Source organism: Gossypium hirsutum, chromosome D08 (assembly GCF_007990345.1).
Source record: "Gossypium hirsutum isolate 1008001.06 chromosome D08, Gossypium_hirsutum_v2.1, whole genome shotgun sequence".
Taxonomy (NCBI): Eukaryota; Viridiplantae; Streptophyta; class Magnoliopsida; order Malvales; family Malvaceae; genus Gossypium; species Gossypium hirsutum.
This window is the reverse complement of record NC_053444.1, coordinates 1,897,555-1,918,876: the sequence shown is the minus strand read 5'-3', so window position 1 is coordinate 1,918,876 and position 21,322 is coordinate 1,897,555. Positions and strand designations below refer to the sequence as shown.

Genomic DNA, 21,322 nt, shown 5'->3' with positions numbered 1-21,322 from the left:
TCTGGCTGAATGCAGACGTTTGGGGTCAAATTTCTGGTCTTGCCACTTTCAATACGTCAATGGAAACGTGAATAGGGACAATCAAAGCTCCTATTGATACATAATGAAGTTTATTTCTCAAAAAGAAAAATTGGTCACTCACTCAAAATTTAATTAGATATGATTTTAATTTTTTTAATTCACAGTTAGTATTTAATGTTTTGAAGATCGGGTCACTAATAAATTTTAGGGATAATATAATTTTTAACTTGGTTCATTTTAATATCTAAACATGGATTCGATCAAGATTTGATAACGTGACCAATATTCTTAAAACAGAACTGAATTGATTAGCCAAACGAATTAAGCCGGGAACTTATCAATATACTAGAAAGTGAAGAAAACATGAAGTTTTCTCCAAAAGAAGAAACCTTCCCACTGCATAAATTAGCTCTAGTTGCAAATCCAACTAATGGCACTGATAGAATTTTTTTTAACAAGAAGGAAAAAAAAAACTTTCATGAATAACCAGTCAACAATTCAAAGAATTTATAAATTTGAAACTCTTGTTTCAATGCAAAAGCAGATAATACCCAAATAGATAATTATTACAGTTCATTTTATCCTCGTTTGGTGAACTATTGTTTTTGAGTATGGGAAAATATTGTCCACAACTTTTATTGAACATGAGAAAATATTGCCCACAACTTTATAATTGGAGTGTTGATTGGGAGGTAAAGGAGTTGGTATAATGAAAGACTTGGTTGATCTCTTCCTATAACAAAATTGAAGATTGGGGAACTTACCTCATCCTGCTAATTAGATTGGTACCATTCTGGCTGAATGCAGACGTTTGGGATCAAATTTCTGGAAATCGAAAAGGAAAAGGAAAAGGAAAAGCAGTTTGAACCAAATCGGATTAGATTAATCGGTTGGATTGGGAATCGGTCGAAGTACGAGTCTGAATAAGAGCTTTGAACCAGTTAATCCGAAAGCTGATACAGACCAGTTAAATCGAGCAAAAAATGAGTTGAATCTAATTTTTTGAATATAAAAAATAAAATATAATTAAACTCATAATATAAAGATCGGAGCATTAAAAAGAAAAATAATGTCGACAACTTTTATTGAGCATTGATAATTTTGAACATGAGAAAATATTGGCCACAATTATTGGAGTGTTGATTGAGAGGTTTTACGCATACATTTATTTCTCGCACATGATCAAGGGTGAGTTTGGATGAGCGGTGCGTTTACCTGCGGTTAGTGTAAAAACAGCGGTGGCAGTGAGATTAGATACTATAGTGATACTGTAGCGTGAGACAAAAAGTAAGCTAAACGCACCGCACCGCACCCAATCGTCCATCCAAACCCACCACAAGTCAACTCATATGTCGTAAAGTTTCTTAATTTGAAATTTATTTCCTATTATTTTTTCCCTTTTGATATTTTGGGTTTAATTGCCTTAAATCCCTTTTTTTTTATATGCAGAGTTACACATAAATTAAATACAGATCTTTTATGCGTAGAATGTCATGTCAAATATTTAACTGTAGGTTAACTTTTTCTATCTATTTTGGGTGAATTAAAATAACAAACACAGTTATATAAAAGATTAAAATAAAGCTGGAAAATGGATATAGTTAAGATGTTTTTTTTTTTAATAAAGACGGAGGACTAAATAAATTATTTTTCCTATTATGGATTCACTCGATATTTAAATAGATACGATTTTGATTTTCTATTTAATGTAATTGAAGTACGAGTCACTAAATTAATCATTAACTATGTTAAAATTTAATGAATAAATAATTTTTGAATAAAAAATAAAGTTGTAAATCATATCAAAATTTTAGTTTAACTATGTCCCACTTCTTGTATTGTTCCGAGTTTTAAAATTTAATCTTTTTATCTTTTATTTTAAAATTAAGGTCTCATTAATAATATTATAAATGAACTTATGAAACACATTTAAAATCAACATAACTAACAATATTATCAATCGGGCTATAATTTTTAAATCAAACAAATATAAAGATTAAATTCTTAGAATTAAAAGTATAAGGATTAAATTTTAAAAATTCAAAGGATGTAAGAATTAGAAACATTATTAGACCACAAATTTTTAAATATCAAATAAATATGCATAAAAGTATTTAAAAATATGATAAATTATTTTAATAAAATTAAATAGTTTAATTCAATAAAATTATCGAAAATTTTAAAATTAAATTAAAAATAAATAAGTGAACTTTTGTTACAAAATAAAAGTAGACAAAGGAGGATAGTTAAAAAAAATCGAAGTTGGTGGCAAAGTTTAATAGTAACATTTAATCACATAAAAGTTTAATGGTAAATTTCTGATTGAGTATTAGTTTGATTAGCATGAGTATTATTGTCAAAATAAGATAATGTGGGTTCGAGTGTGTTGAAACGTATTATATATCCTTCAATTCTCTTAACTTGCCCTAATTAGGGCCTCCTAAAATGGGAAATTTTCTATTTAGGCTCTAAAAATGATAAAAATTTGATTTAATCCTTTAAAATTTATAAAGATATAGACTATTAAAATGGTAAAATTACATTCTTAATATCATAAAAATTACAATTTAAAAAGTTTTCTGTTTTTACCCCTGCACTTTGGAGCAATTTCTAGGAAAGAGTTTGAAAATGCTTCAAGGGCCAATTCACTTGACTTATTTTATAAGCGTACAGGAACTAGGGACATTATTAGAGCACAAATTTTTAAATATCAAATAAATAAAAATGTATTAAAAGTATTTTAAAATATGATAAATTATTTTTAACTAAAGTAAATAGAAGGAACATCCTTATTTATATTAAGGGCTTGGTTGTTGGCATAATACACGTCCCTTTGTTTCATAACTTTCTACTTGTTTCTTTTTGGCGAAAAAAATTATGGGAAGCCTCTGCCTGGTTTTGGTGGTCTTGCAACTTTATGGACTTTGTCTTCCTTGTTCCTCCTCCATCCTCTCATTTATATCTCCCACACCAAAGAAAGGCTTTGCTCCATTTTAGAACCACTATTGCTGTTGATTGTCGTGGTTATGGAGATCCCAAGATAGACATAGAGTCATGGAACAAAAGCATTGTTTGTGATGAGAACTGATAATGTTTAGAAGAGATGCAAGACTTCTTTTGTAAGTGTCTTTATTTTAAAGAAATAAATTGTAATTAGGGTGGACAGGACTTTAATATAGGACTATAAATGAATAGAAGGCAATGGATTTGAGAAAATTTGAAGAAATGAACAAACATCACAAATGAAAATGATGAAATCCTTGGTTTAACTGATACCATGAAAAGCATACCAAAGACTTTAGATGGTTTTTCTAGGTATATTTCTATGGAACACAATGTCATTCAATAATCAGAACAAAATCATTTCACTAGAACCACAGCACCTATGTTGTTCCGACTGTATTCAACAATGAGACTTAAATCCGAACAACATGCCTCAATGCTACTACATTGAATTGCCTTTTGTTTTCTTCTTCCGTGACCCTTTTAGGGCAGCCTTAGTTTTAGCCCATTCTTTCAATGAAGTAGAGCTTCTCATAAATGAACATGTCCCCCCTGTGCTAGTATCTACAGCAAAACCTTTGACTGGTTCAAAGTTGCTTATATTCTCAACAGCTGGTTCAAACTGGGGTGGACTTTGGCGGTACAAACCCATGTTGGAGGTCATTAAATGGGAAATAAAAAATGTCATAAGGAGTAAAATGGGATTTTATACGGTAGAATTAAGATTTTATTGATTTGTCGATTAAGAAAAATTAAGACAACGTTGGTTTGAATGTACTTATGTTAAAAATAGATTGTATATATTAAAAAAAGACCTAATTTGAGGATCATTTATCTACTTGTGTAATTGAAGCACGATCCATTGGTTAAATTAATTATATTAAAATTTATGCATAGTCGATCATCATGATTAAAGTTTTCAAATAATAATAATAAAATTGTAAATTATATTTTGGTTTAATTATTTTGTTAATCCATACTCTTACTTTAAAAATATAGTCATTATGTTTTAAGTCTAATCGGTAACACTACTAATGAACTTTTATTAAGCTTAAATATGTAACATTTTAATATCTATATTGTCGAATCTAGGAGTGCTCAATTATAAATAGAGGCTTTTACCCTCATTTGTAATCACTCAATTGTAAACCTTCAAAGTAATAGAATACTTTTGAGAGTATTTACTCAAATACTTGATATGTACTATTTTTAAGTGGCTTTTCTATTTGTTCAGGGTTTTTCTCTATTTCTTTTTTTAATTTGAACATTCGAGCTCAATTGATAATACTCTTAGTGAACTTCTTTACATTTAAATATGTGGCATTTTAGTATTTATAAGTCTAAAAATTAAAATCCAATTCATATTGTAATAGGGCCCAATCGACCCAGGTCCAGGAACAGTCCAACAATTACAGGCCCAACAAAACTAACCTAAGCCCAAAATAACCCTGGCCCAAAGCAAAATAAAAGAAAGAACCCTAGCCCTAAGGAGCGCCGCAGCAAGCCTCTAGGCGCGTCCAGTAGCCTCGCGTCGCGCCTAACGCCCAGTCGCCGCACAACACGGAGGTCGACCCCTCTCCATGCACGTCACCTGCGAAAACACGAACTTAGAGAGTCCCAGAGAGAAGAAACAGCAAAAACAACATTTAGACTGTTTTATTTTCTTTATTTTCGGCCTATAAAAGGCCTATCAAATCTGTAAAAGAGGGGAAAAAATTGAAAATACAGAGAGAATACAAGAAAGTTTTTTAGATCTAAAGGTGATTTCGATTCTTTTTTGGTTTTTTTATGCTTATTTTTCCTTTTCTTTACAAAAAGAGAAGTTTAAAAAGGGGGGGTTTCTTACCTGCGGTGTCGTCGTCGACGTCCTAGGCTTGCTTCAGTTGGAACCGGAGTCGGAGGGCCAGGATTTGAAACGGCCGAAGGCCGAGAGCGGCGGTGGCAAAAGGGGTTTGAAACCCTAGCAGAGAAATCTCTGCTTTTACTTTATTTTCTGTTGTTTTTTATTTTCTTTTTTAAAAAAACGGCAGCTATTAGGTTTTTTTCAGAAAAGCAAACTTAAATACCGATTTGAAAATGGCGCCGTTTCAAGCCAGGTGCGACCCGCGCGGTGACCCGACCCGGAGGGGAGGATCCGCGCGCTCTGACGTCACATGGTCTATTTGCGCAATTGGCCCTTCCTTTTTGCAACGCTTTTCAATTAAATCCTTTTTACTTATTTTAGAAATTGGGCCGCATATTTTATTTTTGTTTCAATTTGGTCCCTTGCTGCGCGGCATTTCGGAAGGAGGGGATAATTTCCCTTTTGGTCCTCCGTTGTTACGCGCGTGTTCAAGTGGACCCTTTTCTTTTAAAAATTTATTCAAAATTCGCCCGTTTTTTGTTTTCAAGATTCAATTTGGTCCAGTTTAGCTATTTTTCTTATTTTTTTATTTTTTTAAAATATTTATCATTATTATTTTTATTATTATTATTGTTATTATTATTATTATTATTATTACTATTACTATTATACATATACACGCATGTTTTAGATAATATACATACATATATTTTTAAAAGATTTTGAATATATATATTTTTGTACATACAAGCGTACTTTTTATATACATACTTTTGTTTTTTCTGTAAATACGTATATATTTGTATATTTCTATTTTATATGTACATATGCATATCTTTTATCTATACGTTTTTCTATATTTTTTAACTTTTATATACCTTATATTTTACATATATACTTATACATTTTTTTGTAAATAAATACATATGCATACTTTTATTTTTTTAATGCATGTATTTCTATTCGTTTTCATCTGATGTATTTCATTCCTTCTTTTTTCGTTTGCAAATGTACGTGTATAGTGTACTTGCATATATAATTGTAAATATTTATTCATATATGTTTGAAATTAGGGTATTTGTTTCATGTTATCCTTAACCCTTTTTAGCATCCATTTTAAAAATATCTATTTTGATTTTCTCAAAGTATTTAAATCATCCTATTTTATAAACTCCAGAATATTTGGCATTCATGATTCTCGTGAAAGATTGTGTCCTAACTTACTGGATCGCGATTATTTTTCGATGAATTTAGGAGGCCAGGTATTTGTTTTGCAACAAATTCACAAATTTTAAATAAAAGCTTATTCTCGAGAATTCAGAATGTTGGGTCCTAACTTACTGGTCATGACATTTTCTTCTCGAAATAAGAATTTTCAGAAACAAAAGGCAATATTCGGGTATTTTGAAGATTTAAAAACATTGTGCCCTAACTTACTGGGTGTGGTGTTTTATTTCTTTGAAATAAGAATTGTCTTGTTATTTTAATCCATTCATGAAATAAAAAGTTTCCTTTTAAAATGTTTTCAAATTTTCGACACCAAGGCATTTAAAAAATCAATTTGGTACCAATTTTGGACGTTACGAGGGTGCTAATCCTTCCTCGTGCATAACTGACTCCCGAGCCTGTTTTCTCAAATTTCGCAGACCAAAATTATTTTTAAGGTGGGCCGATCACACCTTAATAAAGGATCGGTGGCGACTCCATTTTTATTTTTATTTTTAAGTCGAAACTAAAATTTTTGTTTTCAAAAAACGGTTTCGACACATATTATATATATTCAAATTGATTATGAATCAATTAACATTATTTTCAATCAAACATTAATTTTTTTAGGGAATTGAAATTTAATTTTTAAATCATACAACTAAAGGAATTAAATTCATGGAATTAAAAGTAAATGGGCTAAATTTCAAAAATTTAAAGTGAATGGAGAACAGGGGAACTATTGGACCTAAAAATTTTAAATATAAAATAAACAGAAATTTTTAAAAATATTTTTAAAAATAATTTATTATTAACTAAATTAAATGGTCTAATTCAATGAAATTAAAAAAAATAATCAGAGCAGAAAGAAATAAAATTAGATTAAAAGTTAAATAAGTGACTTTTTTTTTTGTACAAGTAGAGAATGAAATGGGAAATCAAGAAAATATGTAAAACCTAACTTCTAAAATGGGATAGACTTTTGTGGTACAACTAAGACTTGGTTGATTTGAAAATGATTATTGATGTTTTCACTCTCTTTTTTTTCATTTTTTATGCCTAATTAAATTATGAACCATTAATAAACTATAATGATTAAATTAAGGCTTATTGATAAAATAAGCCCTCAAACTTTAATTAAAATCTTGATCAAGATCATATCAAGTACAAAGGAAATAGATTTGATTTGTAAATTATAAGATTGAAATAGTAGATTTGTTAGATTTAATCAAACAGTTGGTTTGTTATTCTTCTACTTACAATTATTGTTCTTAATGTAAAACCATCAACACTTAAAAGAGTAGAGAAGATAAACCCCATGTGATAGAGTCTATAGTTGTAGTATTAAGAGCAATGCCAACTACGAAAGAATAAAATTGTTTATGCAATTCGATTTTCTTATGCTTATGGGGTCTTTCTCAAAATAATAATCCACTATCTTTCAACCTCGTACAACAAGTAATTTAAATCCTAACACACTCCTGTCGGAACCCTTTTTTGAAATCGACTTTTATTTTTTAAAATGAAAATGGAGTCGCCACCAATCTTTTTTATTTAGGTGTGATCGGGTCACCTTGAAATTCGACAATTTTAATAAAAGGTTAAATTTACTAAAACAGTGATTTTTGGTTCACAAACCCAGGAAATGGGTTCGGGAGTCGGTTATGCATGAGGAAGTATTAACCCTCTCATAACGCTCAAAATTAGTACCTAGTTAATTACTTGTGAATTAGAAGAAAATTTACAGTACGATCCCCTTTTTTTGTATGATATTATTTGATTAAAATATCGCTAATTAAATCAAATTTTATGAAAAATGTCTTCGTATTTTGAGTTAATAGGGAAGAAAATCATGTCTCGTAAGTTAGGGTACAATGTCTCGAATCTCCAAAAATAAGAAATTAAATCAAATTTTATGAAGAATGTCTTCGTATTTCAAGTTAATTGTGAAGAAAAACATGCCCCGTAAGTTAGGGCACGAAGTCTCGAATTCCCGAAAATAATAATGCTCATTTTTTTAACTATTGCTCAAATCTTATATATTTTTAATTATTATTTCTTCCAAAAATGAGAAGGGACGTTCGATTATTTTGGTCCAATGAGAAAATCGTTACCCTGTAACTTAGGGACACAATTTCTCGAATCCTCAAAATAAAGAATATCACCTTACTCTTTATTCTTTTATGTGCTTATGCTGAAAAATGAATGTATGTAGCAATTGTTAACAATGTACGATAATGGAGAAAATTATGGTAAAATAACATAATTAATAAAAGAAAATGACAATAATATAATGAGTACAAATGAAAAAAAATAAAAATATTCAATTAATAATATTATCTAATGATACTAATAATGAAATAATATAAAAAATGCATGATAATAATAGAATTATGTTCATAAAATATTGGTTCTTTGAGCAAATTTTAACAAAATTAATATCAATTAACAACAATAATTACTTAATAATGTTAGTAATATCAATAATTAAAAGTAAGGATCAAAATAAAATACTTGAAAAATCAGACGGTAAAAAATGAAAAAAAAAAGTAAATATATGGCCTTAATTAAATGAATGGAGGATTAAATTAAAATTCAAACAAAATTTAAAGCACAATTTGCAAGAAAAAAAATAAAGGAAAGGGGAATAAGGGAATAAATTAAAAATATAACAAAACTAAAAGGTTAAATTATGAAGAAACGAAACTTAAAGGATTAAATTAAAATAAGATAGAAAACTTTAGGGGGTCAAATGGAAATTATCCCCATCATATTGACACGTGTCACTCCTGAAGGGGTTCACAGTGGGTCAAGGGACTAAATTGCACAGGAATTTAAATTATGGGGCGAAAATTAAAACAAATAAAATCGAGTCGGTTTTTGGGTTGAGTTCAAAATGACGTCGTTTTGGGGTTTCTAAAGCCAGGTCAAAATGACGTCATTTTGCTATGTCTATATAAGTTAAAATTTTGAAAAAAAATTATTTTAGCCTGTTCTTTAAAAAAAAAACTTCGTTCTCCTTTTTCTCTCTGAAGTGGCTTCAAGTCCGGCAACCAGGCCTACGAGTCTCCGCCGTGGTCGCTGGTCACTGGCGACGAAGATCACTGCCTCCGGTGGCCGGAGATCGCCAAAAAAATTCCCCAGAATCCTTTTTCACATAGACCTTTGATCTAGAGTCGGAATAACCGAAAACTTAGCCAAAATCACAAAAAAAAAGAGAGAAACCTTTCGGTTTCTACTCTCTCCGACAAGGCCCTCCATGGACCCTAAGGGGTCCGAGGCTTCTTGAGTTGGAGGGGACCTTCGGCAACAGTGCAAAATAGGTAAAGTTTCTCCTTTTTTATTTTTTGTTTCAAAAAGAGAAATCAAAATCAAAATAATATTAATAATAATAAACAATAAAATGTTACCTTTTTTTAACTTTATGGTATTTTTATTTCGATTCTTCTGATACTTTTTTTGTATTTCAATGTATTCGATTCTCTTTTTTGTGTTACAAAGATCAGTTTTTATAACTGAAATAATATTACAATATATATTTTTTTGATTGCTTATTTTTGCCTTTTTTCCTTTTTGTGTTTTTTGCAAGGGCGGTGGAAGTCAACGGGGTTGCTGCTGCCGTTTTGGTGCAAGGGAGAAGGTTTTAGGCGCCGCGTCCGCTGACATGTCGGGGAGCGGCGCGACAGGGGGCTAGGGCAACTAGGTTTTCTGCTGAAAGATTAGGATTTTGGGCCATTGGGCCTCTCTTTGTATTTGGGCTTGTAATAATTTTTTTGGGGCTCTCGGGCCTTGTAAATGGACTGTTATTTTTTTGTTGTTGTTTTAATATTTGGCGCGGGCAAAATTGGGCTCTTACAACTCCGATTTAGCAACCTCACTTTTGCACTTAAAAGATCTAGGTCTCTTTCCATTAAATTTTCCCCCTGAAAACTTAGTTTGTAACCCAAGTGAGTCAATTGTTTACTTACAAAATGCACTAACAACAATCAATTCCTAATAAATATAATAAGTGCTAAAACTCTCACTCCAAAATAATTCCAAACAATATTAATTATAATGGTTAAATTATAATTATATTAAATTTTATATATACTCTTAAAAAATTAAATTATATATATCAAACTTACAAATTGTGATGAGTCTTTCTTAAAACAAATAAACAATAGATTTTGAGGCGCGGATAACGCTTTTTAAAGAGAACTATTTGCCCCCACACAAAGCTATTAGAGGGATAAGACAAAGATCCTCCCGAGATACAATTAAGTTTTGAATTTTATTTGATTAGCAAAATCGAGGAATTTCTAAACTCTTACTCTAATTAATTTCTGAAAATGTGATTGATTGTAATTGGTTTTTGTGAGCATCATAGACCCTCTATTTATAAGCACTCAAATGATGTTAATTTGAAGAATCACAACCTTTCATGTAAGAAATACGTCCCATGAAAATGTATCCATTGAATGATAAATTATCACATTCTAAATGTATCTTTTGAGATAAATTATCACTTTCCAAAATTGAATAATTGCTCATCGATCAAAAATTGAATTTGCAATCTTATAATTTCCAACATATCATATAAGTAAAAAGAAATTATGATTTTTTTAATCAATGGAAGTCGCATTTGAAATGCAATTAAGGAAAAGTATAATAACTTATTATTAAAAAAATAAAAGTAAATAATGAAACGGGAAGTGATGAAAATATGGAAGTCAAGGTCTCCTCATATGAAAACAAAAAGTAAGAGTTGAGCCTATTTGTTGCGACTTCTGTGAATGGGAGGAGAGAGACTTGAAAGTGTCATCAATTTACATAAAACATTCAATTTTCCACAACATAGACTGGCATTGTTGTTGGAAATCTGACTTATCTCATAACTTTTGATCACTTGAGAGCAATTTCCAGGAAAGAGTTTGGAAATGCTCTTCCAGCCTGCTATAAGGGCCAAGTCTCTTGACTTATTTTATAAGTCGGAGGTGAATAGAAAAAATTCTACAAAACATCTTAGACTGCAATAATTCCCGAATACTGTTCCACACACTTTCAAAATAGATACAGTTATGTGAAAGGTTAAAACAAAGCTGAAAAATAGATATAGTAAAAAGATGATTGGAGAACTAAATAAATCATTCTACCTATCTATTATGGGTTCACTCGATATTTAAATAGACACGGTTTTAATTTTCATGGTTAGTATTTAATGTAATTGAAGTACGAGTCACTAAATTAATCGTTAATTATGTTAAAATTTAATGAATAATGATTTTTAAATAAAAAAATAAAGTTGTAAGTCATATCAAAATTTTAGTTTAACTATATCCCACTTGTATTGTTCGAAGTTTTAAAATTTAATCTTTTTATCTTCTATTTTAAAATTAAGGTCTCATTAATAATATTATTAATGAACTTATGGAACATATGACATTTTAGCATTTAAAGGTTTTATTTAAAAATTAAAATCTAATTCATAATACATTTAAAATCAACATAACTAATAATATTATCAATTTTTTTAAATCAAACAAATATAAAGATTAAATTCTTAGAATTAAAAGCATAGGGATTAAATTTTAAAAATTCAAAGGGTATAAGAACTAGAGACATTATTAGACCACAAATTTTTAAATATTAAATAAATAAATATGCATAAAAGCATTTAAAAATATGATAAATTATTTTAATAAAATTAAATAGTTTAATTCAATAAAATTATCGACAATTTTAAAATTAAATTAAAAATAAATACGTGAACTTTTGTTACAAAATAAAAGTAGACAATGGAGGATAATAAAAAAAAAATCGAAGTTGGTGGCAAAGTTTAATAGCAACATTCAATCACATAAAAGTTTAATGGTAAATTTCTAATTGAGTATTAGTTTGATTGGCATGGGTATTATTGTTAGAATAGGAGGATGCGGGTTCGAGTGTGTTAAATCGCATTATCCTCCAATTCTCTTAACTTGCCTTAATTAGGGCCTCAAGTGGAAAATTTTCTATGTAGGCTCTTTAAAATTTTTAATTAGTAAGTGTAAAATTACACTTTAACCTTCCAAAAATGGTAAAACTTTGACATAATCCCTTAAAAATTATAAAAATATAGACTATTAAAATGGTAAAATTAAATTCTTACTATCGTAAAATTGCAATTTAGTTTTGGCCCCTAAAAGGTTTTCTAATTTTACCCTTGCACTTTGGAGCAATTTCTAGGAAAGAGTTTGAAAATGCTTTAAGGGCCAATTCACTTGACTTATTTTATAAGCGTTCAGGAACTAGGGACATTATTAGAGCACATATTTTTAAATATCAAATAAATAAAAATGTATAAAAGTATTTTAAAATATGATAAATTATTTTTAACTACAGTAAATAGTCTAATTCAATAAAAGGAGACAATGAAGGAACATCCTTACTTATATGAAGGGCTTGGTTGTTGGTATAATACACGTCCCTTTGTTTCATAACTTTCTACTTGTTTCTTTTTGGCGAAAAGAATTATGGGAAGCCTCTGCCTGGTTTTGGTGGTCTTGCAACTTTCATGGACTTTGTCTTCCTCTGTTCCTCCTCCATCCTCTCATTTATGTCTCCCACACCAAAGAAAGGCTTTGCTCCATTTTAAAACCACTATTGCTGTTGATTGTCGTGGTTATGGAGATCCCAAGATAGACATAGAGTCATGGAACAAAAGCATTGTTTGTTGTTCATGGGAGGGAGTGAAATGCGACCACGTGACTGGTCATATAATCGGCATCGATCTTAGTCAGAGTTGCCTTGTTGGTTCTCTATTTGCAAATGCCAGCCTCTTTCAACTTCACAACCTCCAATGGCTTGACTTGAGCTCCAACCACCTCGGAGGCTCTCTTCTTGAGAACACTAGCAGCTCGTTTCACTTTCATGGACTCCGACAACTCAACCTTGCTTACAACGCTTTCGATGGTGCTATCTCAACAGAGTTATTTAGCCAGTTGGTGAGTTTAACCCATCTTAATCTCTCTTATAATGACTTCTTTGGCTTGATCCCGCATCAAATCAATATCCTATCAAGTTTGGTTCACTTGATCTTTCCTGGAATGCTTTGAACTTGAGATTTGATGACCAAGGTTTTGACATGCTTGCAAGAAACTTGACCAAATTAAGAAACCTTTCACTTGATGGTGTACATATGTCTGATGTTGCACTTACTTCCTTTCTAAACTTGTCTTCATCACTTGAACATTTGAGTCTCTCATATTCTCAATTACATGGAGAATTTCCAACTCAAGTTTCTCAGCTTCCAAACCTCAAAGTTTTACCTTTAAGTGTGAATGATCTCACAGGTTATCTCCCTAACACAAACTGGAGTAGTGGCCTTGAGTTGTTGGATCTTTCCAATTGTGGTTTTAGGGGGTCAATTCCAGCATCATTTGGAAATCTCACTCAAATCATTTCCCTTGATTTAGATGGAAATTCGCTTGAAGGGCAGATTCCAGATGTTTTTGGAAACCTTAGAAAATTAACTTCTTTAAGCTTTTCTTCATGCAATTTGAGTGGTCCACTTCCAATAACTATCTTCAATCTCACAAAAATTACCCATTTGGATTTGTCATAAAATTACTTGGAAGGTCCCTTTCCAAATCATGTTAGTGGGCTTCAATTTCTAGAGGAACTTCAGTTATTTAGTAACTCTATAAGTGGTGGAGTTCCATCTTGGCTGTTTACTCTGCCATCTCTTCCACTCTTGGACCTCCGTTATAACAAATTGGTTGGTCCGATAGATCGAATTCAGAAGCCTAGTTCCATCCAAGAGGTTGATTTGAGTTATAATAACATTGGTGGTCCAATACCAGATTCCATTTTTAATCTTGTGAACCTTACTAGGCTTGATTTGTCATCAAACAACTTGAGTGGTCCAATACCAGGTTCTATTTTTGATCTTGTGAACCTTTCTTCACTTTATTTGTCATCCAACAACTTGAGTGGTGTGATCAAGTCAGATACGCTTTCAAAACTCATGAATCTTGAAGCTATTGATGTTTCAAGTAATAGTTTATTATCATTAAGCAAAAGCAGAAATGATGTGAACTATTCTTTCTCCCAGCTTAGAACTGTGATATTCTCTGGTTGTAGCGTAAGGCAGTTCCCGAATTTCTTTCAAACATCTAACTTGGAGGAATTAGATCTTTCCAATAACATGATTTCTGGTGGAATTTCCAAATGGGAAGCTGAAGGGTGGGAAGGATTGGCATGGTTGGACCTTTCTCATAACTTTTTGACTGCTTTGGAGCAATATCCAGGAAACAATTTGGAATATCTCAACCTTCATTCCAACTTGCTTCAAGGACCAATTCTCTCAACTTGCTTCAATCCTCAAATTCTAATTTTAAAGTTGTCAAGGGTTATCATTTCAAAGAATAAATTGACAGGAAACATCCCTTCTTTTATTTGCAAGTTGAGTTCACTTGTTGTTCTGGACTTGTCCGAAAACCGCTTGAGTGGAGCTATTCCTGATTGTCTTGGAAATTTCAGCCATCTCGTGCTCTTGGATTTGCAAATGAACAAATTCATTGGCGAGATCCCCAATTCTTTTGTGAGTAATACTGAGTTGAGCCATCTTTTACTTAATGACAATCAATTGGAAGGATTAGTACCGCCATCTTTGGTTAATTGTACTTCATTGGAACTTTTAAATTTAGGTAACAACAAGTTAACGGATAAATTTCCCTATTGGTTAACTTCGCTTGAAGATTTGCAAGTTATTATCCTGAGATTGAATAGATTTTATGGATCATTGTCTCATTCCATAATTTCATATAACTTCTCTGCATTGCGAATAATTGATCTCTCTCGAAATGATTTCACGGGCACATTACCCACGAAACTCTTTCGAAATTTGAGAGTAATGAAAGGTAAACCTGAAAAGTGGTTATACTCCTCAAGTTTTCTTGGTATTGATGAAAATCCTGTGAATGTAACATTGAAAAGATTGGAGATGGAATTGACGAAGACCATGTGTGCGCGGAAGCGTGTGAAAGAGTAAAATTATTGTACTGAAAAATCACACTAAGTTCAATTCCCAGGAAAGAGAGGTGGATCACGAGGATCGCTTACATACCAGATCTTTCCTAGCCAGAATATCCCTCTATCGTAATTTAATAGCACAATAAATCACTACAATGACACTTGCAAAATATGCAGAACAAAAAATAAAGAACACTAGAATTTTAACGAGGTTCAGCAAATTTTGCCTACGTCCTCGGGCACTACCAAATATATTTCACTCCAAAAATACAAGTGAAAGTTTACAAATAGGGAGAGAGAACAATTGCCTTAAGTAGAGAATGGCAAGTGTGGGATGAAGAAAGTAAGAAATGGTTAGGCCTATTTATAGTTGAGGTTCAAGGATCAACTTGCAATGTCCCTATACAATTAGGGACCAAAATTGCAATTATCCCATGTCAACTTTTAACCCAACTTGCCAACCAATCTTACTTTCTACTTTCGGTGCCTTTCGGTGCCAACTTTCTGCCACTATTCATCTTTGAAAAGTCAAAGATTGTAGGTATCCAATAATCTCCACCTTGAAGATTTGATTAGGATAATCTTATCTTCACACAATTCTTTCTGCCTTTGACAACAATACTTGATAGTGCCTTCTTCAACTGTTAAACTTGCAGGATATTGATCAAGTTCAAACAATGTTCGAACTTGGTTGTTGTTACCACCTTGGTCATCATATCTGCGGGATTATCTGCAGTCTTGATCTTCTGAAGACAAATTTTCCCCTCTTAAATAATTTCCCGCACAAAATGGAATCGTACGTCGATATGTTTTGTACGTGCATGATAGACTTGATTCTTTGCTAAATGAATAGCACTTTGACTATCACAATACACGTTAATATGCTCCTGAACCAACCCCAAGGTTTTAGCCATACCTTGTAACCAAATAGCCTCCTTTACAGCCTCTGTTACAGCCATGTATTCGGCTTCTGTGGTTGACAATGCAACTGTAGACTGTAGTGTAGACTTCCAACTTATTGGTCCTCCAGCAAGTGTAAACACATAACCGGTGGTTGATCTTCTCTTGTCCAAATCACCGGCATAGTCAGAATCAACGTACCCAATAACACCTTTACCAAGTGTATTATCCTGCTTGAACAGTAATCCAACATCCACGGTCTTCTGAATATACCGTAGAATCCATTTCACAGCTTGCCAATGTCCTTTTCCAGGATTATGCATATACCTGCTCACTATACTAACTGCCTGTGAAATGTCGGGTCTTGTACACACCATTGCATACATCAAGCTACCCACTGCATTAGAATACGGAACTTGCAACATGTATTCTCGTTCCGTATTCGTCGAAGGAGATAGTTTTGCAGAAAGCTTGAAATGAGAAGCCAACGGGGTACTTACAGGTTTGGTTTGCTCGTTCATGCCAAACTGCTGTAGTACTTTCTTCAAATACTGCTTCTGAGACAAGCTAACTCTGCCATGAGCTCTATCTCTACATATTTCCATGCCAAGAATCTTCTTAGCTTCACCTAGATCTTTCATCTCAAACTCGAGATTGAGTTGAGTCTTCAATCTCTCAATCTCAACTTTGCTCTTAGATGCTATCAGCATATCATCAACATATAAGAGCAAGTATATGAAAGTTCCTTCTTGTAGCTTCTGAAAATATACGCAATGATCAAATTTACTTCTTGTGTACCTTTGCCCTTTCATGAACTGATCAAATCGCTTGTACCACTGCCTCGGAGATTGTTTCAATCCATAAAGCGACTTTGTCAGTTTGCAAACCCAATTTTCTTTATCAGCAACATTGAATCCATCAGGCTGAGTCATATAGATTTCCTCTTCCAAATCACCGTGTAAAAATGCTGTCTTCACATCAAGCTGAACTAGTTCAAGATCGTATTGCGCAACCAAGGCTAGCAAAATTCGAATAGACGAATGCTTCACAACTGAAGAAAACACTTCATTGTATTCTATTCCTTCTTTCTGAGCGTAACCCTTTGCTACCAATCTAGCCTTGTATCGAATTTCATTTTTACCAGGAAATCCTTCCTTCTTTGCATATACCCATTTGCATCCAATTGCCTTCTTTCCCTTGGGCAGTCTCACCAACTCCCAAGTCCTATTTTTATGAAGAGACTGCATTTCTTCATTCATAGCTTGCTTCCACTTTACACCATCAGAGTTACTTATTGCTTCTGTGTAAGTGGAAGGAACATCATCATCTGCAATTGGAAGTGCATAGGCCACCATATCATCAAAGCGAGCAGGCTTACGAATCTCTCTTCTTAGCCTCCTATATGCAATTGAATCTTGTTGCTGTAGAAGTTCTTGGGTCGAAACTTCTTCATCGTTTGTTCTTTCAATATTAGCTGGATCATCATTAACCTTTTCAAACTCCACCTGCTGCAAAGTACTACTGGTTTTGTCATCCTTTTGTGAATCCTCGTTCTTCATCATGGTTGATTCATCAAAAGTTACATCTCTACTGAAAACAATCTTCCTTGTATCAGGACACCAGAGACGGTATCCTTTCACACCACCAGTTATACCCATGAATAATACTTCCTTTGCTCTTGGGTCTAACTTAGATTCTTTTACATGATAATATGCAGTGGAACCAAAAACATGTAAAGAATCATAATCAGTAGCAGGTTTACCAGTCCACATCTCCATAGGAGTTTTTCCATTTATTGCAACTGATGGCAATCGGTTAATTAGATGGCACGCATATGTAACTGCCTCAGCCCAAAATTCCTTGCCCAATCCAGCATTGGACAACATACATCGAACTTTCTCCAGTATAGTCCGATTCATGCGTTCTGCCACCCCATTCTGCTGTGGTGTATCTCGAACAGTGAAGTGTCGCACAATGCCCTCATCTTGGCATACTTGTAGAAATGGATCATTTTGTACTCAGTACCATTATCTGATCAAAGTCGTTTGACCTTTCGACCAGTCTGAGTCTCCACAATCTTCTTCCATTTCAGAAATGCATCCAAAACTTCACTTTTTCTTTTCATTAGATACACCCATACTTTTCTTGAATAATCATCAAGAAAAGTGACAAAATAGTGCATACCTCCCAAAGAAGCCACTTTGGTAGGTCCCCACACATCACTGTGAACATAGTCCAGAATTCCTTTCGTATTGTGAATTGCTGAACCAAATTTTACCCTCGTCTGCTTGCCCAGAACACAATGTTCACAGAATTCCAATTTGCAAGAATTTGCACCTTTCAACAAGCCTTGCTTCGCCAAAGTCTACAAAGCTTTTTCACCAGCATGTCCCAATCGCCTATGCCATAACCTGGTAGCCTCTGAATCTGCATCTTTCGCAGAAGCTGTTGATGTTGATCCAATAACTGTACTTCCATTTAAATAGTACAAGTTATTTTTTCTAGTGCCTTTCATCACCGTCAATACCCCAGCTACTACCTTTAGTAATCCATCTCTCAAAGTGATTGTGAGCCCTTTAGATTCTAGGGCCCCTAATGAGATGAGATTTTTCTTCAAGCTAGGTACGTAGTGAACATCTGTCAAGACTTGGATTGAGCCGTCGTGATTCTTCAATTGGACTGTACCCACTCCCATTGTCTTACAAGCACTATCATTGCCCATAAGAACAATTCCACCTTCTAGCTCTTTAAGACTAGAAAACCGGTCCTTATTAGGACACATATGGTAAGTACATCCTGAATCCAAAATCCACTCATCCGTTTGACATGCCATTGCCATGCCAACCAAGCTAAAGTCTGACTCCTCATCATGCTCCGCTACACATGCATTAGAAATAGCCTTGCCCTTTTGTAGCTTAGGACAATTCTTTTTCCAATGCCCTTTCTCACGACAAAAGGCACATTCATCTTTGGCGGGTCTCCCTTTGGACTTACCCCTTCTACAAGGTTTGCTGCTGTGTGAACAACCCCTTACTGTTAAGACTTCTGCAGTTGTATCTCTATGATCTCTTTTATCTTTCTTTCGAGTCTCAAATCTATACAACGCACTACAGACTGCATCAAATGTGATTGAATCTTTCCCATGAAGTAATGTGGTGGTAAGATGATCATATTCATCAGGAAGGGAATTCAACAACAATAATGCCTTGTCTTCATCTTCAAATTTCTCATCCAAATTTAGCAAGTCTGCTAAAATTTTATTGAATGAGTTCACATGGTCATTCATCGACATACCGGGTGCATACGTGAACCGAAAAAGTTTCTTTTTCATATAAAACCTATTTTCAAGACTTTTCGTTAGAAACTTTTCTTCCAATGTATCCCACAGCTTCTTCGCTGATGTCTCCCTCATGACGGAGTACTTCTGCTCTTTGGCCAAACATAGGCGGATTGTACCACACGCCTGTCTATTGATCTTGGCCCACTCCTTGTCATCTATCTTGTCAGGTTTTTCTTCAAGGGCTATATCCAGCTCTTGCTGACATAAGACATCCAGGATCTCACACTGCCACATACCAAAATTATTGGTACCGTCAAATTTCTCTACTTCAAATTTTGCATTTGTCACAGTAGTCCTTGCTGATGACGATGCTGCTGCCATTTTTCTCCTCAATCCCAACTACTGTATACGTGAACAGTACCGTATATGTGAATAGTATCGTATACGTGAATAGTACCGTAAACGGTCGTATTCTCCAAGTACGAACCTGGCTCTGATACCAATTATTGCGCGGAAGCGTGTGAAAGAGTAAAATTATTGTACTGAAAAATCACACTAAGTTCAATTCCCAGGAAAGAGAGGTGGATCACGAGGATCGCTTACATACCAGATCTTTCCTAGCCAGAATATCCCTCTATCATAATTTAATAGCACAATAAATCACTACAATGACACTTGCAAAATATGCAGAACAAAAAATAAAGAACACTAGAATTTTAACGAGGTTCAGCAAATTTTTCTTACGTCCTCGGACACTACCAAATATATTTCACTCCAAAAATACAAGTGAAAGTTTACAAATAGGGAGAGAGAACAATTGCCTTAAGTAGAGAATGGCAAGTGTGGGATGAAGAAAGTAAGAAATGGTTAGGCCTATTTATAGTTGAGGTTCAAGGATCAACTTGCAATGTCCCTATACAATTAGGGACCAAAATTGCAATTATCCCATGCCAACTTTTAACCCAACTTGCCAACCAATCTTACTTTCTACTTTCGGTGCCTTTCGGTGCCAACTTTCTGCCACTATTCATCTTTGAAAAGTCAAAGATTGTAGGTATCCAATACCATGGCCATTTTTGTATCTATGGACTTGTCAAACAACCAATTCTGTGGAAAAATTCCTGAGGACATCGAGCAACTTATTTCCCTGCAAATGCTTAACTTGTCTCACAACAACTTCACTGGTTCTATCCTAGCATCATTTGGAAATTTGGTATAACTTGAATCATTGGATCTTTCATCAAACAAGCTCAGTGGCGAGATTCCAGCTCAAATGACGAAGCTAACATTTCTTGAAGTGTTGAATCTTTCAAACAACAATCTTGTTGGACCAATTCCTCATGGGAATCAATTCGATACCTTTGACAATGATTCCTACTACGGTAACTTGGGATTGTGTGGATTACCATTGTCCAAGTAGTGCGTCAACCATGGGGGGGCCGAACCGCCTTCACCATTGGCGGTGGAACATGAAGGTTCTGAAATACCCTTCTTTTGGCAAGTTGTAATGATGGGGTATGGAAGTGGAGTTGTGCTAGGACTGAGCCTGGGTTATATTGTATTCACAACTGGAAAACCATAGTGGTTTGTTATAAAGGTGGAGAGAGATTGGCAATACAATTTCACAAGGTGGGTACGAAGAAACAAAACAAGAAGAAACTAACTATGCACCCAACATCTTGCTTAGGTGAGTTTATTTTCTAACAAGTATTTCATAAGTTCCATCTTTCTTAATTTAATATTTAAGTTAAAACATGTTTGTTTGTTTTTTTTTTGTAATTTGTGATAGTGGCATTGGAATTCGGGATTGAATTGGATGAGAAGATTCAACATGTTCCTTGGGAGCATTAGAATAAATAAGTGGAGGTGTTGTTAATTTTGCAGTTGATATGAGTGTATTTTATATTCATAATTTCTAAATTTGTATTTGTGAGTGTTGTGTAATTATGTTTAAGTACTGTATAAACTTAAATGGTTAAGCAAATATCACTGTAGCTATCAAATTCTTGTCATGTGATTTCCAATGTCAAATTCTAGTTGTTATGAAGGAGTTTAATTTTTTTTTAATCAATGCA

The 21,322-nt window shown here is 33.3% G+C and overlaps 1 protein-coding gene and 1 long non-coding RNA gene across 2 annotated transcripts; one reads left to right on the top strand and one right to left on the bottom strand.

Moving 5' to 3' along the window:
* Positions 1-4,326: 4,326 nt before the first annotated feature.
* Positions 4,327-5,043, bottom strand: LOC121220186 (uncharacterized). Its single transcript, XR_005917365.1, has 2 exons — positions 4,871-5,043; positions 4,327-4,615 (listed from the first exon to the last, which is right to left on the bottom strand). It is a non-coding gene; the product is annotated as an uncharacterized lncRNA (long non-coding RNA).
* A 7,524-nt stretch (positions 5,044-12,567) lies between these two features.
* LOC121220062 (receptor-like protein 35) lies at positions 12,568-15,086 on the top strand. Its single transcript, XM_041099212.1, has 3 exons — positions 12,568-13,038; positions 13,116-13,599; positions 13,711-15,086. The coding sequence occupies exons 1-3, from the start codon at positions 12,568-12,570 to the stop codon at positions 15,084-15,086; spliced, it is 2,331 nt and encodes a 776-aa protein (XP_040955146.1).
* Positions 15,087-21,322: the final 6,236 nt, after the last annotated feature.